General features: G+C 42.0%; 2 protein-coding genes across 2 annotated transcripts in view; both read left to right on the top strand.

Annotated features, from left to right (window-relative positions):
- The first annotated feature begins 310 nt into the window (after positions 1-310).
- On the top strand, positions 311-8300 carry selenos (selenoprotein S). Its single transcript, XM_046857610.1, has 5 exons — positions 311-581; positions 2051-2179; positions 2302-2408; positions 2941-3021; positions 8097-8300. Exons 1-5 carry the CDS (start codon positions 488-490, stop codon positions 8298-8300), a joined length of 615 nt encoding a protein of 204 aa, XP_046713566.1. The 5' UTR covers positions 311-487.
- Positions 8055-21695, top strand: part of chsy1 (chondroitin sulfate synthase 1) — a 49956-nt gene continuing 36315 nt past the window's right edge. Inside the window, exons 1-2 of the mRNA XM_046857923.1 lie at positions 8055-8937; positions 11278-11773. Of these exons, the coding sequence (XP_046713879.1) occupies positions 8621-8937; positions 11278-11773 (813 nt within the window). The 5' untranslated portion in view covers positions 8055-8620. The remainder of the gene's footprint in view (positions 8938-11277; positions 11774-21695) is intronic.

The following is a 21695-nucleotide window of genomic DNA, read 5'->3' as shown; positions in this document are numbered from 1 at the left end:
CAAAACTTTGTGAGTAAATACAATGTTTGCAGATGCAACAGTTGGCCTTTAAAAGAAATTCAAGTGCAATACAAAAGGGAGGGTTTTGTTGAGGGTTAAGAGCCTGGTTGAGAGGCCCTGCAGGCATCTTGGTGGTGTTGGGATTTGAAGGATTATTGCTGAGATTATTTCTTACTTACTGCAGTAATAATATTTTAAATAATATCAGTAAACTCTAATAACAGAATATAATAGTAAATACTACTTGGCTATAAAGCATGGCGCTGAAATAAAGAGGCTCTGGAAGCCCCGCCCCCTCTCCTACGACACGTCACCCGGATATCCGGTTTGGATTGCTGCTATAGTAGCTAGAAATCCGGGTTCGGGCAACTTTTGCTCGTAGGTGCGTCGTAAAATTGACGTGTAATGGATTAATAATCCCGTAATATATTCGTTTACAGCAAACACAAGAAACGGTTTGTTTTTGTTTCTTGTGACACTCGTCACCATGGAGGCAAACAACGCTGGCGATGCTAACATAAGACCCGGAGCAGGAGAAGAGAATCTGGAAAACCAAGACTTAAGTTTTCTTCAAGCAATTGGTATACAAATACATATTTATGTATAATCTTTATTAAATAAATCGCTTTAAATATATTCGACCTGGGTTACTATTCTGAATGCTGATGTTTTCTAAAGTTATCGTAATATAATTACATCTGAACTACAGTTGAAATGGATATTATGAAATGATAAAACTTTGACAGAGGAGTTGTAAAAAGTACTGGCATATACATATTGGCACAAATAATCGCCGAAAGCATAAAAAGCAGCGTCATCGGTATCTATTCTCGATAGTTCCCCGACCAAGCTTTTGTTGCGTTTGTTTTCTGCACTGTGATTGGTTGTTGGAGATGTACTAACACGTGTTTAGCCAATCACAGCAACGGAAATAGGACCAGACCTGAAAGAGGGCGGGACTTGTTAGATAACAGGAAGGGATTGAAGTACTCCAGTTTTAATAATGGTTACTTCAGTAAGTTATTAGGTGTTGGACATGTTTAATTTCTGTTTGCTTGGTTGTATTTGTCACAGTTTTGAACAGATTCTGATGTTTAATCTTCTAGTAGTCAGGTCTCACGATGACTTCTGGGATGATTCAGCCTGAACTAACCTGGTGTTTGGCCAATTAAACTGAAGTATGTACAATACTGTCCCGCCCCTAGGGGGCGTCTTGCTGTACAGTAGCAGCTCACTGGTGTATTTTGGCTGTATGTCTTCCTCAGTGAGGTGAAGGTTGTGTGAGGCACTGTAAAAATGTTTAAATTATAAAATATTCAACAACTTGGTTTGATTGGGCAGTCTTATAGATAACAACTTGCCTGAATATCTTTTTGCACAGATATATGAAATAAGTTCCTGGACCAGGGGTCCGCAACACCATTCCAGACCAGTATCGTGGCTCATTTGCTACCGCTCAGAAGAACACCAAAGTGAAAACTTTTATTTTATTTCCACTTTGTACATTAGAAATGAGTTTATGGAAGGGACAGCGCATGTAGGACGTTTTGGAGACAAGGTGAGGGAGGTGTAATTGAGATGGTTTGGACATGTGCAGTGGAGGGACATGGGGTATATCGGTAGGAGAGTGCTGAGGATGGAGCCACCAGGAAGGAGGAAAAGAGGAAGACCAAGGAGGCGGTTTATGGATGTGGTGAAAGAAGACATGCAGGTAGTTGGTTTGAAAGAGGCAGATGTACTGGACAGGGGGTATGGAGGCAGATGTTCCGTTGTGGCGACCCCTAATGTGAGAAGCTGAAAGAAGAAGCAGAAGAAGATTTTCATTTTGTAGATGTTTGCAGCATGCATGGTGTATTTATTACTATAGACTTATTGTGCACGACAGTATACGGACCCCCAGCGAAAAAAAAAAAGCAATGATCTGCTTTAATTTGTAATAATTTGTTTAAATGATTTTTTTCTGACAAACATATGCAAATTCTAACTTTAAATTCTAGCTTTTGCATAACTGTTTTTCATATCGCATTTTTTATTTATTTTTTGCCTGCAGCTGTTGCTTTCTTTTCTCAATATGGATGGTTTCTGTTGGTCCTGTGTGTTGGAGTTTACTTCCTCATCCAGTATCTCAGTAAGATGAGACCCAGCTTGTTTCAGAGCTCAGCTCCAGCAGTCAGTCAAGGTCAGTGCTGAGTATAAAAATCAACTTTTTAAGTGTCGAATGTAAAAAAAAGCATCAACAGTTGTTATAAGGGTTAGTTTTATGTAGATGTTTGTTTGTCTGTTTATTTATTTATTTTCTAGACCCATCATCGGTGGTAAAGCGCGAAGAAGCACTGGAGGCGTCGCGCCGAAGAATGCAAGCAGAGCTCGATGCTAAAGCCGCAGAGTTTAAAGAGAAACAGCAGAGAGTGAGCATTTGATTGCCCTTTAAAGAGACTTTGTTTGTGGAAGTGAAAATACATTTCTAAAAATGTTTCTTTTCTGGGAAGAGAACAGAAAACCTTCGCTGCAGTGGACAATAAATGGCAGTTATAATGCAGCTATCAAACCCATTTGCTCTATAGAAGTGTTGCAAGTGTCCTTTTCCCAGTGGAATCTACACTGGAGGCTCCTTTAATAAATGAACAAAACCATTTGACCATTATTCGATTTTCTCTGATAGTGTTAATTGTATGCTGTGTGTAAATGGTAACTAGTTGTTTCCAAAGAGATGATCACCTGACTTGAATTACAGCCACTGTCAAAAATCGAACACCTTGTGACCAATCAGGTTTGAGATTTCATTATTCATCAAATTTTCATCGATTTTCTGCTCTTCTCCTCAGAACAGTGAAAAATGCTTACTCATCTGTTTTGAAATCACACAGGCATTACAGTTATCGCAAAATAGAGAATCGAACAAACACACATTTAATCCAAACGAATCTTATGCACTTTCAGCTGGAGGAGGAGAAAAGACAGCAGAAAATCGAGATGTGGGAAAGCGTGAAAGAAGGAAAGAGTTTTAAAAGAAACGCGTGTGTGTGTGTGTGTGTGTGTGTGTGTGTGTGTGTGTGTGTGTGTGTGTGTGTGTGTGTGTGTGTGTGTGTGTGTGTGTGTGTGTGTGTGTGTGTGTGTGTGTGTGTGTGTGTGTGTGTGTGTGTGTGTGTGTGTGTGTGTGTGTGTGTGTGTGTGTGTGTGTGTGTGTGTGTGTGTGTGTGTGTGTGTGTGTGTGTGTGTGTGTGTGTGTGTGTGTGTGTGTGTGTGTGTGTGTGTGTGTGTGTGTGTGTGTGTGTGTGTGTGTGTGTGTGTGTGTGTGTGTGTGTGTGTGTGTGTGTGTGTGTGTGTGTGTGTGTGTGTGTGTGTGTGTGTGTGTGTGTGTGTGTGTGTGTGTGTGTGTGTGTGTGTGTGTGTGTGTGTGTGTGTGTGTGTGTGTGTGTGTGTGTGTGTGTGTGTGTGTGTGTGTGTGTGTGTGTGTGTGTGTGTGTGTGTGTGTGTGTGTGTGTGTGTGTGTGTGTGTGTGTGTGTGTGTGTGTGTGTGTGTGTGTGTGTGTGTGTGTGTGTGTGTGTGTGTGTGTGTGTGTGTGTGTGTGTGTGTGTGTGTGTGTGTGTGTGTGTGTGTGTGTGTGTGTGTGTGTGTGTGTGTGTGTGTGTGTGTGTGTGTGTGTGTGTGTGTGTGTGTGTGTGTGTGTGTGTGTGTGTGTGTGTGTGTGTGTGTGTGTGTGTGTGTGTGTGTGTGTGTGTGTGTGTGTGTGTGTGTGTGTGTGTGTGTGTGTGTGTGTGTGTGTGTGTGTGTGTGTGTGTGTGTGTGTGTGTGTGTGTGTGTGTGTGTGTGTGTGTGTGTGTGTGTGTGTGTGTGTGTGTGTGTGTGTGTGTGTGTGTGTGTGTGTGTGTGTGTGTGTGTGTGTGTGTGTGTGTGTGTGTGTGTGTGTGTGTGTGTGTGTGTGTGTGTGTGTGTGTGTGTGTGTGTGTGTGTGTGTGTGTGTGTGTGTGTGTGTGTGTGTGTGTGTGTGTGTGTGTGTGTGTGTGTGTGTGTGTGTGTGTGTGTGTGTGTGTGTGTGTGTGTGTGTGTGTGTGTGTGTGTGTGTGTGTGTGTGTGTGTGTGTGTGTGTGTGTGTGTGTGTGTGTGTGTGTGTGTGTGTGTGTGTGTGTGTGTGTGTGTGTGTGTGTGTGTGTGTGTGTGTGTGTGTGTGTGTGTGTGTGTGTGTGTGTGTGTGTGTGTGTGTGTGTGTGTGTGTGTGTGTGTGTGTGTGTGTGTGTGTGTGTGTGTGTGTGTGTGTGTGTGTGTGTGTGTGTGTGTGTGTGTGTGTGTGTGTGTGTGTGTGTGTGTGTGTGTGTGTGTGTGTGTGTGTGTGTGTGTGTGTGTGTGTGTGTGTGTGTGTGTGTGTGTGTGTGTGTGTGTGTGTGTGTGTGTGTGTGTGTGTGTGTGTGTGTGTGTGTGTGTGTGTGTGTGTGTGTGTGTGTGTGTGTGTGTGTGTGTGTGTGTGTGTGTGTGTGTGTGTGTGTGTGTGTGTGTGTGTGTGTGTGTGTGTGTGTGTGTGTGTGTGTGTGTGTGTGTGTGTGTGTGTGTGTGTGTGTGTGTGTGTGTGTGTGTGTGTGTGTGTGTGTGTGTGTGTGTGTGTGTGTGTGTGTGTGTGTGTGTGTGTGTGTGTGTGTGTGTGTGTGTGTGTGTGTGTGTGTGTGTGTGTGTGTGTGTGTGTGTGTGTGTGTGTGTGTGTGTGTGTGTGTGTGTGTGTGTGTGTGTGTGTGTGTGTGTGTGTGTGTGTGTGTGTGTGTGTGTGTGTGTGTGTGTGTGTGTGTGTGTGTGTGTGTGTGTGTGTGTGTGTGTGTGTGTGTGTGTGTGTGTGTGTGTGTGTGTGTGTGTGTGTGTGTGTGTGTGTGTGTGTGTGTGTGTGTGTGTGTGTGTGTGTGTGTGTGTGTGTGTGTGTGTGTGTGTGTGTGTGTGTGTGTGTGTGTGTGTGTGTGTGTGTGTGTGTGTGTGTGTGTGTGTGTGTGTGTGTGTGTGTGTGTGTGTGTGTGTGTGTGTGTGTGTGTGTGTGTGTGTGTGTGTGTGTGTGTGTGTGTGTGTGTTTGTGTGTGATCCCAATGCATTGAAACATTAAAATGCTGTTGTGTAAATGAAATGTTTGGACACAATAGATTGTATTATGTGCATCATCTCAAAGAGTTTTGTATTAATAATTAATTTAAATGCAGTTTGGCTTCTCTTGGGAACCACATAATAATGCAATATAAAAAATTTCTTCAATGTTATTCGGATTTAAGGAGGGACCGGTAGAAATGGAAAACCGCTTTATTTGCAGGCGTTTCCAGACTTTTGACTGGTACTATATTCCAATTGGGTAAAACTTTTCTTTGGACCTGCAAACAGTTCTTTGTGAGGACACATGGCCTCATAGAGAAGGATAAATCTTGTAAAAATAGAAAACAAAGTGTGCTACAGTCTTAAACTACCTTTAAGTGTCTTTTCTGTACTTGTAAACTTTTCATGATTAAAAAAGGCTTTAAATCTCATGTTCTTTTTGATAAGAAAATATAGTTTTTGGCCGAATTTGAGCAATATAAATATCAGTGAAGTTTTCTGGTGACGTGTTTACGGTTTCCCCGATGCTGATAATGTGCTGTAGCATTTCCGCCACTAGATGGCGATAACAGATAGCGCATTGAAATAACTGCGAAGGTGATTTTCATCTCCCCAGCGTACATGATCTGTTTTCTAAATAGTTGTAGGGATGCGCAGACTTTTTTTTTGCTGAATATTAGAGAGACTTGCAGAGAAAAAACATTCATGCGCTGTATCAAAATGAAATCAAATTTAAATACCAAATACTTGGCACTTGGTTTAGGAGAAGGAGAAGATTGCTTGGTGTGCAAAATAAAAGGAATTGGGTAGGTAATAAATTGCGTGTAGTTTGGGAGATTTTGGATGAATATTGAATGAACACTCCTTACAGAACACCAACAATAATAATAGAATTAGAACTTTCCTTTTGTGGTTGGGATTGTGGTGGCACAAGGCTGAGACGGTTCAGGCCGGACACATGTCTAGCCAAAGTTTCTCTTTCTGGGATATTCCAAAAGCCAACTCTGAAATATCTCTCCAGCTGGTGTAAGTTCTTCATTCAATGAGACTTACTTAAACATTTACATGGGAACATCTCACTTCTTTCCATGAGAGAATCATGTCCTTCATGCTCAGCAGTGAAATGTTCAGATGTTGGGAGTCCATTTAGTGTTGCTAACATCATGCTTTTTTTTTTTTTTTTAAATAACAATGAAATGTGGACTAGAAATATGTAGTCCATTGACTCCTTATAAAGTTGTGCAAAAGTAAATAGCTAGTTTAATGTTCCATACCCTGAGTGAAACCTGCAATGCTTTATTTTCCATTTTAGGTTCAGCTATCGGACTGAGCCTCTTCTCTAGAACCCTGGCGTAGATTTTGCATGGGAGGCTGATGAATACATTTCTTTAGAACTGGAACATTTTCAGGATACATTGAAAAGGCTACACAAAGCCAGACAATTCTGGCTTTAGCTCCTTTTACATTTGCAGTTGAATCACATACTTCCAACACCTTGTTGCTATAAGATTGACTTCACAAATGATTTAAGAGTTTACTTTAAATTCTTGCATTACTAAACCATAACTCCAGTAGAGGTCAACACTCCCCCACACTGGCTTAACAGAGCTTGTGCTTTGTCTCCTTTCACCCTGCTGAGGCGATAAAGGTTTGGCCAGAACATTCTCTGCAAAGACCCCCTTTACCTGCTGCAGATTTCGATTCTGCGACTGCTTTTGCTTCGGCCACTCAGGAAAGTTCTTTGGAAAATCATTTATTTTTACAGGTTGAAGCACAGTAGTGTTTGTCAGTGTGTCCTAGGGTTACTGTCATGGCAGGTTCTGCTAGACTTTCAGTCACAGCTTCTTGCGACTGCCAAAATGATAGAGGAATTGAAAACCGGGCTTGATGCCGCTGGCCTCACTTGGTTTGTCATTGTATTTTCCTCCACATGCTCACAAGCAATCCCTGAAGTCTCTCTGTAAATTTACCTGACAATCCGTGTGATCATTCTAACTCATGACAGAGGGCTGATCATTTGACAGTTCTGCCAGTTCTTGACTGGGATATGCCCCAGCAGTGGCTCCCTAATCCTTATGGCCTTTTTTTTTTTTTTTTGTACCTTTCATAATAAGCTTTAAAACTGCTAATTTTCTGACCTCTCGCCTCGAATCTGTTCACCAGAGTGGTCCTACTGGGAGGTTTAATAAGTACACAAGCTCCTATACTATGACAAGGTCTTGTTCCACAAAGGGTATAATACATATAGGGAGAAATACATAACACATGACGGTGCAGCAGGAAGCATTTCCACCTCACAGCCGCAAGGTCTCCAGTTTGAGTGTGTTTGCAGGGTTTCCGGGATCTTAAAAAGTCGAAAATTTAAAAATCTTTATTTTAGGCATTAAAAAGTCTCACATTCGCCCTTTTTTAGGTCTTAAATAATTTTAAACAGATCTTCATTTTCAGATGGCCACGTAACACTTTTTTTTTTCTTTAATACATTCAGACACACTTCTTTCACATTGTCATTAGGGGATATTGTTTGGATAATTTTGAGTAAAAGAAGGATGCACTGTAGGTCACTTTTTATGTTTTTATTTTTTTTTTTGTTATTAAACAATACCAATTTACAAAACTTACATAGGAAACACAGTTCAAAGTTAAATTGTTTTAAACACACTATGTATTTTTTACATTCATTTTCAAAACAGTTTATAAAAGGTTTACTGTTATTCTACTTGCTTTTATGTATATGATATTTACCCATTGTAACAATAATATTCACCATCAATTACATCTTTTTCGAAAAACCATCTGCATGCACCTGAAACACCTGAAACAAATTCAGCGATGAAATATCAGTACTTCAATATACTTCAAAATATCAATATTTAATCATCTGTAAAGATCCTGCTAGAAGTGCAATTTGATTGGACAAGAAAAAAAATCAAATAAATGTTCAAACACAAAGATCGACCTCGAAACGCGCTGTAGGTCACGCGAGCATCTACAATTGTGGGTCCAACGTCAAGCCGCGTGTGCGGACCACTAGGGGGCGCGACCCTTCTTCAATCCCACACCGCAGAAGAAGAACAACCGAGAGAGAGAAAAAAAGTGGGGGGAGGAAAAAGGCGAAGACGCCGAAGAAGAAGAAGCAGCCGCGTCGCTGCGAAGCGCCCAGCACCTCAGTCGCTCCTCACAATGGCCCGCTAAGGCAGGAAGAATGGGGATGCTGCTCGCTGCGTGGACGCCGTAAATCTTTTATGCCCCGAGGGCTGTAATTTGTTTTCGCACGACCGAGGAATGCGTTAAGGTTAGATGGGTAAGCGGAGGAGGACGTAGTTCAGAGCGGGTATGTGGCGAGAAGCCACGGCTTCAGTGGCAGTAGACGCTTTTGCTACCATGAGAGAGTGAGTGTGAGTGCGAGCCGGGGTTCCAGCGGGGGGCTGCACTTTCACACCGGCCTAGAGACACGTTTACTTACACACACACAACCGACAGACTCGCTTTCTCTCTCCCTCCATATAGATATTTTTTATATTTAAAGATATATATTTATATATTTTTGGGGGTGGAATGGCAGCCCGAAGTCGAAGAGCATGGTTTAGTGTGCTTTTGGGTTTGGTAGTGGGCTTCACTCTGGCTTCCAGGTTGATCTTACCCCGCGCCACGGAGCTGAAGAAAGCCGGGCAGAGGCGCAGTGCGAGCGCCGGGGGAGGCTGCGGCATCGGCGGCCCGCTGAGGAGAGAGCGCGGCGGCGGGATGAGGTGGCCGGCGCAGGGGAGCGGCATGCTGCCCACCGAGAAAGCCGTCCAGAGTAGCCACAATTTCCTCTTCGTGGGCGTCATGACCGCGCAGAAATACCTGAACAACCGCGCCGTGGCGGCGTATAGGTGAGTGAAAGAATGAGAGCGAGCGCGCCGGGAACAACGCCGTGCCAGACACTGCCATCAGTCCGAACCGGGGGGGGAACACACACACACACACACACACACACACACACACACACACACACACACACACACACACCGGAAAATTGCATGCTGCTTGATTCTCCACAAAAAGAAAAACAGAGGGAAAGAAATTTCAGTTCTTGTGATATTAAATGTGTGCCTATGATCATGATATGCCTTCAAAACCTTGAGATTTGTGGACCTTCTTGTAGAAATGGATCAGCACGTGATTTGGACTGTGTCTAGTTTGAGTCATTCTTTTATTCATTCATCCTGAGTAACCTCCTGAATCCTGGTTACAGAGCCGCTCCCAGGATATCAGGGAGTGAGATGGGAATACAGAACACACTGCATGGAGGCAACACACACACATACACACACACACACACACATACATTCACATCTCATTTAGACTTGCAGTTTCACCTTCAGTGAGGTGGGAGGAAACCGGGGGACCTGGAGGAACCCTGTACATGAACTGAAATTCCTCTTAGTCTTCCCATAGATATGCAAGGCGGCTACACTACAGGCTTCAATGAGTAGTGGCTATAAATGTACAGGATCAGAGATCAACACACCTGGTATAAGTAGTATTATGACCGGTTAATGAGGTCTAATAGTGTATACAAGTTGGTGTAGAAAACATTTTTTACACAACTGTGATCACAGCCACCTTGTAATTCGAGGTTCATTTATTTATGAAAAGTGCAAGCAAAGCAGTTTTAATCCTGCGTTCTGTGCAGCGTCTTTCCACTTTCACGCCACCATTGTGTAGTCTACATGCATCCACTAACGCAGGAATTCAGCAGACCGACCAAATCACAAGTGGTACTGAGTAATAATGTCACGGAGAGGTCCAAAAGGAAAATTCAACTCCAGCTGTGCAAAATAGAAACAAAAAAAACCCATCCTAAAACTAGACAGTTAAAAAAAAAAGTGTATAATTTCTAAAATGAAACGATCCCTAGTAGTCCATGCGTAAGATCATTAGTTTAAGCACACGTGTTTTTTATTTTTATTTTTAAAGCTAAAAATAAAACTTGAGTAAAGAAAACATACTCTTGAAATTGTAATTATGCTCACATGCTGTCACAAGGAAGTCTTTAGGCCTGAAATCAGACTCACAAGTCTTGAGTTCTTTTGCCTCAAATGGATCCTAAACTAGTTAAATTAATTTTTTTTTTAAATACATTTTTGCAAAAAGACTGTCTGAAAGGTGGCCTTGAAATTGTAGACCACTGTTTTATTTAATTTTTTATTTATTTATTTATTTATTTTTTTATAGTGCAGTCTCCCAGTGTTGAGCTCCTACTGTTTAAGCTGGAAACTCTTTACTTCCTTTACGAGGTCTCCACGAGGCCCAAAAAGTTGTTGGAGCTAAGAAAACGCCCAGGGAAACAATTATACATGAGCACTGTTGTGTACAATTGGCTTTGTTTGCTTTTCTGTCAAGAAAATGAAAAAAAAAAAAAAAAAAAGGTAGTTTTATGAGGAACCTAATCCACATCAAACACTATTTATGTAATCTGTGTTTGAGACATGCCCAGGTTTCATGTGGGCAAAGCAGCACAATCTGTGTTCCTCATGGGAAAGTTTACCACACCAGAGAAAAATTCAACTGTGCCTTCAGCAAATTGGGCCGTGTATCACAGGAACAAAGCTTTACATCTCTGGTTCAAGTCATTTTCTCGTCGAATTTTGTATTTTTGCAGAATTATGCTGCGACTTTTGGAAATATTAGGTTAACTTTCTGCTCTAGTGGCTCAAAACAAGACTTTTGTGACTCTTTTTTTTATTGAGTTAAATCACTAACGATTCACTTGACCTCAGTCAGTTTAAGTTTTCAGTGTTGTACTAGAGAGCACTCAGTTCTGTGGTTGTCATGGCGAGCGATCAGATGACACTGACTGTTTTGTAACGCCGATTAAAATACATTAGTTTTATTTCTTTCTGATTACGTTCTGTTCCACACTCCAGTGGTTCGTATTACTTTTTTGTCCAGCTGTGACGCCCGACAAATGTTGGTTGGATTTCGCAATCCTGTCCATCCGGACTCCCCTCTGAGCAATTCAGTGCTCTACTGCATCTGCTGCCGCCCGTGGATCGTTTTCACTTTGATCGTATGTGACGGCTGCTGTCACAAACACAAAACAACGCGGCAATAGGCAGAACTACTTCATTTTAATTGGCTTCAGTTGCATTTCTTTTACACTTTTTCCTTCATTTACACACATTTTAACATTTTATGATTTTATCTTGTCATCTTGATGTATTGTGCAGGACCTGGGCTCAGAGCATTCCAGGCAAAGTGGAGTTCTTCTCTAGCGAGGGTTCGGACACGTCCATCCCCATCCCGATCGTGGCCCTGAAGAACGTGGACGACTCGTACCCTCCGCAGAAGAAGTCCTTCATGATGCTCAAGTACATGCACGACCACTACCTGGACCGGTTCGAGTGGTTCATGCGCGCCGATGACGACGTCTACATCAAGAGCGAACGCCTCGAGAGCTTCCTGAGGAGCCTGAACAGCAGCGAGGCCATTTTCTTGGGCCAGACGGGGATGGGCGCTCGTGACGAGCTGGGAAAGCTGGCGCTGGAGCCCGGCGAGAACTTCTGCATGGGAGGTCCGGGCGTCATCATGAGCCGCGAGGTGCTGCGCAGGATGGTGCCTCACATCCGCCAGTGCCTGCAGGAGATGTACACCACACATGAGGACGTGGAGGTGGGACGATGCGTGCGCCGATTTGCCGGGGTGCAATGCGTCTGGTCTTATGAGGTGAGCTGAGGGGACGGGAGGTGATTGCATTGGCTTACATCCCTAACAACAATGTTTAGACTTGTTATTCAGTATAGTGTAAGAATTCTGTCTGTCAATCATTCAATAAATCAATCAATTAATCAATGAACATCCACTATGCAAACTTCCTATCATTCCTTCCCACTAAGTTTTTTTTAAACCAGTGTTTACCAATTGCATTAAGAGTAAACAAACAAAAAAAATCTCCTCAAAGCCATTTTACTCTAAAATTCCACACTTCCATTAATGCTATGCCCAATATTTGGATTAGTAATTGGATCCAGTTTCAGATGAGACTGATTGGAGCATTAAGCAGATAAGGATACAGATAGTGGCTCCAGGGAAGACCACCTACCAAGTATCTTTAGGTAGAACAAAGCCGAGTGCAAGAACTAAGGCGGCTTTTCAGCCATATGTTCACGCTGTAAATCTGAAGGTGATTGTGTGTTTTCTGTAAAGCTGCTTCTCCTCCCTGGAGCAGTCTACCTTTTAACATGATGGTCTCTCCCACACTGAGTGTTTTTAAAGCTGGGTTACATGTAATGTACAGTTTTAATTTTGTGTTCTACGGTTACGATAAGTCTTGATGCAAAGCAATTCTGCAGTGTAAAATGCGCTCTATAAATAAGGGTTGACTTGATCCAATTTGCACACCAAGACAAAGTCGCCTTGCTTCCTGCAGACAAGGACAATGAATATCCTGCTAATGCAAAAGGCCATAGATGTTCTCAACGCATGTCAATCGCTGTCTGTTCAGCAGGCTGCAATTTTTTTTTTCCCTCATGCCAATTTCAAGAATCAGCCCTTTGTGTAATATGCAGATAAATTCAGGAAACTAAAGGTCAACTCGCAAATATGGAATAAGGGAAGCGTCGCTGCCATGTGAAATCCGACTGTAGTACACATTGTTCTAAAATCAGCTCTTTTTTTACAACCTCTCAGAACTGCTGTTTGGGTGATTGAAAATTATAGGTTGCAGCTTTGGCAAAAAAAAAAAACAACACCCCCTGCCCCTCCATGCAAACTCCCTGAAAGCCATTAACCAGCGCAGCTCCTTTATCAGCCACTGCTTTATATCTTTACGTTTGTGTTTAAATGATCTGCTTGCTTTCTTCTCTCCGAATGAGAATAGTGCGCTTAACAACAACAGCTTTGTTCGTCAACTGGTTCATTCACAGCTGCAGGGGACTGCTGATTCAGAACGGTTTATTTCTTTGGGGAAGAAAAAAAAAAAAAAAGGAATACCACTATAAATACATCCCATTTCCTTAGCAACGTTTCTGACAGTCGAGAGACGGTCAGGCCAAGTATGAATACGCTCAAGGACGTGAGAGAGCAAATTTGCGAAAGCGGAATTGTGAATAAGAAATTACTTCCTGTGGGTCGTTTTGTCAAGGTGATCTTTAACCCAGTGAGTTTATAAAGCTCAATGGAGTAGGGGAATAGAAACAAAGGGTATGGCCTGTGGTCCACTGAGCTTGAAGGACTGCTAATTTTCACATAGTGCTCACACTTTCCTTTTCTAATAATATATGCTTAGTCCCCAAAAACTGGATGATGTAGGGAGAATGAAGTGACTGACAGTTTAAGCCATGACATTGTTCTAACCAGCATGCAGATAGATGTTGGGTGTGTAAAGCCGGCTCAGGCTGCTCGAGGCTGATGTTGATTGGCAGCATGGACTCCTCACTTTCCAGCAGATAAGTGCTCAAGGGTGATGGTTAAAGTGACTAATGTATGGGGGTTATTACACTAGTAGCAAGGACCATTTATAGGCATACATATAAAACAGTGACTTATTAAAGGGTTATTTTTTTCTAATTATTATTTTTGCTCAACCAACATAACGTTGTCATATTAAACATAAAGGCCAGTCATATTCAATTCTGGATGAAAAAAATAAATGAACACGACTGAATAATGAAAGCTGTTAAATTTTAATTGTTAACTGTTAATGATTGGTTTTTGTACTCGCACTTATCACATTACTGATTTCCAGTGTCATGGACTCTGAACAGCAGACACCATGGTTATGCATTTGGCTAGGCATAAAAAGCACAGTTAATCTTTAAATATTCTGTTTTTCATTTTTTTTTCGTAAGATTTCCGATGTAGCCTCTAATGCTTATTGAAATGCTTTTGCAGCATTTTAGATTTGTTGTGTTGCATTTCAGTTTTTGATGCATGATCTTACATTTTATTCTACTTTCATTCATTTGTCAATTTTACTTTGTGAACCCTGCAGAAACCCTGTTTATTGTCAATTCTTCAACCAGAAATTTTGTGAAGATCGACATTTAAAAGTCTTCCATCTCTGACATTTCTTGCCCTGCTACTAGCGTCTGGTCCTTACTTACTTATTCTGCCGTTTGTGGTCCCTGACCGTGTAGCAGTACTGTATAACAGACCTAACAGTACTTTGCTATGGGGTTGAATAGCTGAGAGCTTGCTTCATGGAACGGCTCTTGTGCTCGTGCGTACCAGTAAAGACCCGGAGAGGAAGCTGTTGAAGTGTATTGATATGCGACTCGCATGCTGTCGAGCTTTCAGTGTTTTGGCTGCCTCTTCTCTCCGCCCCTCTCCACATTGCCTTCGGATAAACATTTGGGTCTGTGTGAATAAGAAGAGTCTGTACTTTGCCGTTCTCCAGCAGCCACGATTGCATATTTGCTCCGTATCCCATTCCCCACTAAGTCTTCCTGAAGCACCGAGTCTACTAAAGCCATCCATCTAGGCAGAATTACCTCTTTTCCATTCTGGCTGACTTGACGAGGCGTGTACATGCTCTTTCACTGTAAATACGACTGTGGCGCTCCTAAATGGGCAAAATGAAATTAGGGTTGAAAGGATATGAGAAGCCTCTGAATAAATGACAGGCAGCATTTGGCAGGTGGAACGTGCCTGGAGAGGCGGCTCGGTTTCTAAAAAGCCTTTCCCTCATGCCTGGGACCAGTGGGGGCTTTAATGTGCATTTGATGTGTGCTTTAATTGCAGTTGAGCAGGTCTGGTTAGAGACGGCACAGCTGGGCAACCTGCTATTAACGTCAGAGCATTTTGCCTTCAGTCCTTTATAGACACGGCCAAGACCTACTGCATCGCGAGTTTCAACAAGTCCTGAGAGAGACGGCGCGTTGTAAAGTGACCTCAAAGATCAAGGCGTTTGCCGTTCCAAAAAAGCGGTGGCTTGTGACTCTTAAGTCAAAAACGCTTTCCTCTAAAAAGCGGGTAATGAGCGAGCTTTGTGTAGCAGCTGCTGCGGCTAGGAGTATAGGATGCTGCGTCTTGCCACCTAAAGGCTTCCTAAACTTAATTTCAGGCTGAGATGCAAAATCAGTGCTTTCTGTGATCATGTCTAAAACGGGACACGTTTCTCCAGAGCAGTAGCGCGAGGTTATGCACAAAGCACACTGGTAGAGACGTCGGCCTTGGCCGGTGTAGTCGCCCCCTACCAGTGTGAAGTAACCTCTCATCACCCGGCCATGTGTTAAACCCACTAGTTCAGAATCCTCCCACGATGCTGTGGACCTCTTCAGTCTGTTTTTCCCTGACTTCTGTCCGCAGTCATCTATCTCCAGGCTATAGTCTGACCTGCGTGTAGCTTTTCATGCATATCTGCATTATTCACTGTAAAAGGAGATGTAGTTATGTCGAAGTAGATTACGTGGGCTTTTATTAGAAGTTTTGTTGGGAAAAATCCTGGTTTAAATAATCAGTTATAATAAAACAAATGAATTACATGTCTGCTCTGTTTCTTAAAGATTATTTTTCTACTTACTCTTTCTGCTATTCTTTTTTTTTTTTTAATAAACAAACAAATTCACAGTTATCTTGTTAATATTGCATCTCGTGCCTCAAGCAAAATGTTCTTCGGGAAAGATTGTGTAAAAAAAAAAATTCTGTACCTAAGTGTTCTTTTGTAATATGTAGGCATTTGTATGAAATTATATCCTCTGTTGGACATATTTTTTTATCTTATCAGAGTCCATCCCTGGTCTAGATCCAGTTTAGTCATACAACAGAGGCTACACCATCGTTACCTTTTTCTATTATCACAATTTAAATCTGCCATTTTTTTTTTTTTTTAAACACAATATAAATCTCTACAGAGCTTGTACATGAATCTGACGACTAAAGGACCACTTTGGAGGCGAGAATAGATAAAAGGTCACATAATGTAGGTATAAGGGCAGTGTAGCAAGGTACTGCACTGCAAAGTCAGCATAATCACTTGTTTCATTCAGTACATGTTTGTATCTGCAATATCTCGGTTTCCCATTAAAATTAATCCCCCAAACAACATGAAAAAGATTTTAGAAAATTCGACAGAATCGTTTCGTAACGTATGTGTCTAAGCATTTTGAAGCTCTAGTGTAGAAAGAAAGAAGAAAATGCTTGTGGATGCAGGAGTGTGACTGTTAAGCTGTATTGTGGTGATGGAAGTGTGAAGTAGTAAAGCCAGTTTCAAAACCCCTGTAACTTCCTCATTTTGCACCTCGCTTGCTGGGCTTCGTTGTCATGGCACCTGGTGTATGATTTCTCTGAGCTTATTCACGCCGGCTGAGGGAGTTTTTTTTTTATTTATTTATTTTGTCGAAGGCCTGCAATTCATCATCATTCATCTCACAGCCGCTGTTCCCCCGACATAAACGCTTCCACTAAACGATTTCAAAGCTCACTAAAGTGCAATAAAAAAAGCGTAAAGCAGCCCGGGTTCTGCCGGCAAGCTCGTTATTTTGCAGTTATTTTCTCACCTGTGTCTTGTTTTGTCTCGACTTATTTATTGTAGAAAGCATTTGGGACTCTCTTGTATCCTTGAGCGTCCTGCGTGTGATTTTTGGCTTTTCCCGAGCTGTTAGAGGCGACTGCTTGGTTTCTCATTTTAGTCAGCATTGTGGAATGGCCACATAGATAAGGTTTTTTTTTGTTTTGTTTTGTTCACATAGTCTAGGCCAAACTTTTCACAGACCAATTTGGTTTTGAAAACATTACTGTAGACCGTCTGGCAGCCACAAGATGTATAATGCACACCGATCAGACATTATGATCACCTGCCTCCTACTGTGCCTGTCCCCCTTTTGCTACCAAAACACTCCTGACCCGTCAGCATCAACAGAATTAACTTCTTCAGCAATTGGAGCTTCAGTAGCTTGTTTGATGGATCACACCACGCTGGCCAGACTTCGCTCCCCATCCTAATGCTTGCCCATTTTTCCTGCTTTTAACACGTCAACTTTGAGGACACAATTTTTACTTGCTGCCTAATATATTCCACCCACTAACAGATGCCATGATGTAGAGATGATCAGTGTTATTCACTCATGTAAAGACATTTTAATGTAGGAACAGTTTGCTTTTTGGCTGTCAATAGATCCATGGATGGATGGTTTGATTAATTGATTTATATGTCTAGGCTTTTTCCCCAGAAAATAGTTGTGATGCGGTAGCTCTTTCACAGCCTGGTAGTCTCTGTGCGCTTTTGTGCCTTCAACTTTTTGTGTGTAACTGTTTGGAGAAGAACCACATATACCTGGGATAAGTCAGGCATCCCAATACTTTTGTCCCTATCGTGTATAACGTTTATTCTAAATCAAAGCCGATGTCATATCTGGGATCGTTGCATTTTCGCAGAGTGCTAATCATACTTTTCGCATACTTTTCGTTTTTTTCACATCTTATTGTCCAGAATAACAAAACCCTGTGTTGATAATCCTGTAAAAAATAAACTACCGTGCAACATTATTTGTGCCTTGATGCTGCCCAGTGTTGCATGAGACTAAATCCCTGCATCCACTGCGTCCTCCAAGAAACGCAAAGGCATTGTTCCAGCATTAAGATCGCACAGGTCTTGAATAAGCACCCTGTTGCGGAAATTGTCGAATTTCAGCCACATGCTGATGCAGCAGAAGTGAAACCACAAAGGATTTCTTGTGCCCACGCTCGCGTGCTCGTCCCGTCAGCAGTAGCACTGCCGTCCTTTCGCGTCCTTCATGAAGATGTGCAGATGAATTGCATTTTCTTTTCTTTTTTTTTTTGGTTTTGTTTTTTTTTCCATTCGCAAATGTATTCATATACAGGAAGCGATCCTCCCATCTGCATTCTACAGCACGTTTATAGAAATGTGTTTTGTGCTTCTCAGCAAATCTACGAAGTAAAACACTCTTCTCTAAAAATGTGCACTGTAGCCAGAAGTATTGGGACACCCGTTTTTCAAGCCGTGCACGTTCATTTTCAAAACTGTTACTCAAATTTGGAGGCGCGTAATTCTATAGGATGTCATTTGGTTGCACCCTTCACACGAACTAGAAGACCCAAACCTGTTCCAGCCTGACAATGTGGTCAAAGCCAGCTCTGTAAACATCTGGTTTACATGGGTAGGAGTAGAAGGTCTTGAGTGGCCTGCTATAGAGCTCTGACATCAACCCTTTTGAAGCACCTCAGGCCGCCTCACTCTGCATCAGGATCTGACTTTACGAACACGATTGTGGTTAAATGAGCACAAATCTCCACAATGACGCTTTAAAATCTAGTTTTCCCAGAAGAATGGAGGTTGTTATAATTGCAAACGGGGCTAATGGGATATCAAAAAGAACATACGAATGTCCGGTGTATATTAACTTTGTCCAGATTGTGTATTTTGGCATGACGTCTGTCCTGGACAGGCCTCTGAAAACAGGAACTTCTGTCTCAGTCTTTTTGAAGAATGTCCAGATTCTGCTTTTAAACAAGTATCTGAAGGATTCCTCATGCTGACCCGGTGACATTTTGTTTTCCACGGCATTGCTCGGCATATTTTACAAGGCTTTGTTTAGGCTTTCTGGTAGGCTGTTCCAGAAATCACCGTCATAACTTTCTTTCCCTTTGCTTATTTTACGACTGATTCATGGTTAGGGGGCCTAATTAGATTTGTCCTGCTGAGCTTGTTAAACGTACAGTATTGCCTGTTCGCAACTAGACTCCTGTTCATACCGGAGCTTTATTGTACAATAAGTATATCATCATTAGTATTGCTAATGAATTTTAGAACATTAAGCATCAGGGTGTTGGGGGTGGATGGATGATATATAGTAATAAATAAATTGATTAGCTAGTCTGCTGAGACGGTAGTCTTCAAGTGTGCTGTTTTGGCTGTGTTTCACGAGTATCCATAGAGAGGACATTTATCAATACAGTACCATTATCCTGTTTAAATGGTGTCTTTTGAAATGCTTCTGGCATGTTCTTTTTTTTTTCTTTTCTGGCAAGAAAAAGGTACTTTGTTTCAAAGCAGCTTAAGAGAATGTAAGAATTATAAACACTTCTGTCTTCGCATCAAGGGGGAAAGATATTACTTGTCTGAGAGCATCTTTTTCTGTAACTGTGGTTCAAGTGGAGAGGTCTGCCTGTTGTATTTGTTTCATGATCTCTTATGGTGTTGCTATTTATTTATTTATTTTATTCATAAAGTCAGTAGGGTTTCATTCAGTTTTTTTCGAATCCACTTGTTTACCAGGCAACTATAAATAAACAAAGGACAAAAAATCTCCTTGTTCCAGGTGCCTGTGTTGGGGATCTGTCAATCTCTGCTTCTGCACTCTCTATAATTGCCTTTTTTTTTTTTTTTTTTTTTTTTTTTTTTTTTAAATAAATAAGGTTTCATCCGATCTCGGCTGCACCTATTTCTTAAGCCTGTCCAGGACTTTTGTACCTTCACAGACAGAATGTCTATCGAAAAGAGACATACCCTGTCTTGCATTTTGAATGAGATGTCTGTGTCGTCACCCTGCCCTGACTGCCCTTTCTCTCCCTTCTCTACCTCCTTTTGCCCTCTCTCTCTCTTTCAGGCAGTCGTGCATGTGGCAAACCGGGTGTATTTTCAGCCATCCTGTGGCCACTCTGCTGATGTACGTGTTATTTTGTTGCTCCCGGGCAGGAGGCTAAAATTAGGGCCACAAGGAGCAAATTAATGTTTACTAGTTTTATTTAAAAATATACAGGAACCGAGGTTAAAAAGCTCAGTGTACGCAAAGAGCACCCGAACGAGGCTTGAAACGCTCCCTCTGTGTGGGTTGTGGGATGTTTAGCAATCAAAAAAAGTGTGTGTGTATATATATGTATATGGCCTGATTCTAAGATGAGCCCAACAAAACTCTTATCTCAGGTTTCTCCATTTATTCTCATCATTGTGTCCACATCCCTGCATTCCTGAAGGCACCCTGGGAGATGTTGGTGCAAGGCAGGTTTCCATACGCTGTCGGACTTCTCGAGTTATTCGAGCTGCTTTCTGTTCTGCGTTTTCCGTTTGTAGGCGCTTCATCACAGAGCTCACCATTAATCTGGTGTTTGTTCGGGAATTAGCACACAGTGTTTCTCGTCCCGACCACTCTGCTCTTTTATTTTCATTACTGCTGAGCACACACTTCTTAATCCAGCCCTGAATATGGTGTGCCAGAGAAAACTGCTCCTTTTTTATCTCTTGATTCACCAGTGATTTGATTGGCAAAGACAATCTTTTAATGTGGGACTGGCCAAGTTACAGCGCTCTGTTCCTCTGATCCTGTCCAAGACCCTCATTCATAAAAAGGTTACAATTATGTAAATACTCTTAATGTTCTGTGAGACGGGTAAGGACCTATTTTTCAAGCAAGGATTGTCGAGTTGGTCAGATGACCACAAAAAGCAGCATTAGTGAGTCTTGTTGGACTGAAGATATAAAGGCCTGCGTTCTTTCCTGAAAAGCGCATCAACCTACTTACCTCGGATGAGGGTAAAAAAAAAACAACCTGCAAGGTCCTAATTCAGTTCACATCAAGGTGTAGCTCACGTCATAGTCCGAATCAGAGTATTCTGAATAAGGTGAATAATCCATGTATTACTTGAATACATTATGTAATTTCAAAAGGTGACTGGCTAATTACCTGCTGCATTTTCTTTTCAGACTGTGGTATTATAGTGGTCTTTTTAGGATTATTATTTGTCAAACCATACAAGTTCCCTGGTGGTCTAGTGGTTAGGATGCGGCGCTCTCACCGCTGCGGCCCGGGTTCGATCCCCGTTCAGGGAACCAACCCCAGCCATTAGGGTTGCACAAGCCTTAGTGCCGGCCCCAAGCCCAGATAAATGGGGAGGGTTGCGTTAGGAAGGGCACTCAGCGTAAAAACATGTGCCAAATCAAACATGCGGATGGTCCGCTGTGGCGACCCCTAACGGGAGAAGCCGAAAGAAATTTGTCAAACCATACAAGAAAAGCCCATTGAATTCGTGGGATGACTCATATAAACTTCGGATTATATGGAGATCCTCTTCTGATAGACTTCTGACCCCTCGGTTTGTTATGGATCCATGCATAAACGTTTTACATTCTTTAAAATGAGCTTTTGATAGTAAACATTTTTTTCCTTTATTCATTTTTTTCTTACCAACCAGATATGTGGAGCCGTCTTGTGAGTTTTGCAGAAACCGCGTCCTGCGTTCTTATTGAATAACTAGGCAACCGTAGCAACTGAGACGCAATAAGATTTCAGTGTAGAGGTTCTTGCACAGTCAAAAGCAATTTCGTTTCATTTAGTCTATTTGGAGACTGCTTTGCTGAGGCTGATTTTGCTAAAGCAAGTGACTTTCGCCAGTTTTCACGAGTTTGTGGTAAATCTAGATGATGTGAAAGAAATCCGGAGTAAGTGTGGAGTCATTCTGATTGATGAAATCATTCTGCTTGAGCAAAGCCCATGACCCGAGGATGTGGTTAGTTGCTAATCACTTCATCAGACTTTAACAGGAACTAAGGCGTCATAGGAGTTTCTCTAACACCAAGTAGAACCCCAGGTTAGCAGCCTTATCTAACCGAGAAACACTAACAGCTTCATTGCATTTATATTTACGGTATTTGGCAGACCCCTTATTTCAAATGACTGTTATCTCACTTAAT

This window comes from Silurus meridionalis, chromosome 9, assembly GCF_014805685.1.
Source record: "Silurus meridionalis isolate SWU-2019-XX chromosome 9, ASM1480568v1, whole genome shotgun sequence".
Taxonomy (NCBI): Eukaryota; Metazoa; Chordata; class Actinopteri; order Siluriformes; family Siluridae; genus Silurus; species Silurus meridionalis.
This window is presented reverse-complemented; position numbering and strand designations above follow the sequence as displayed.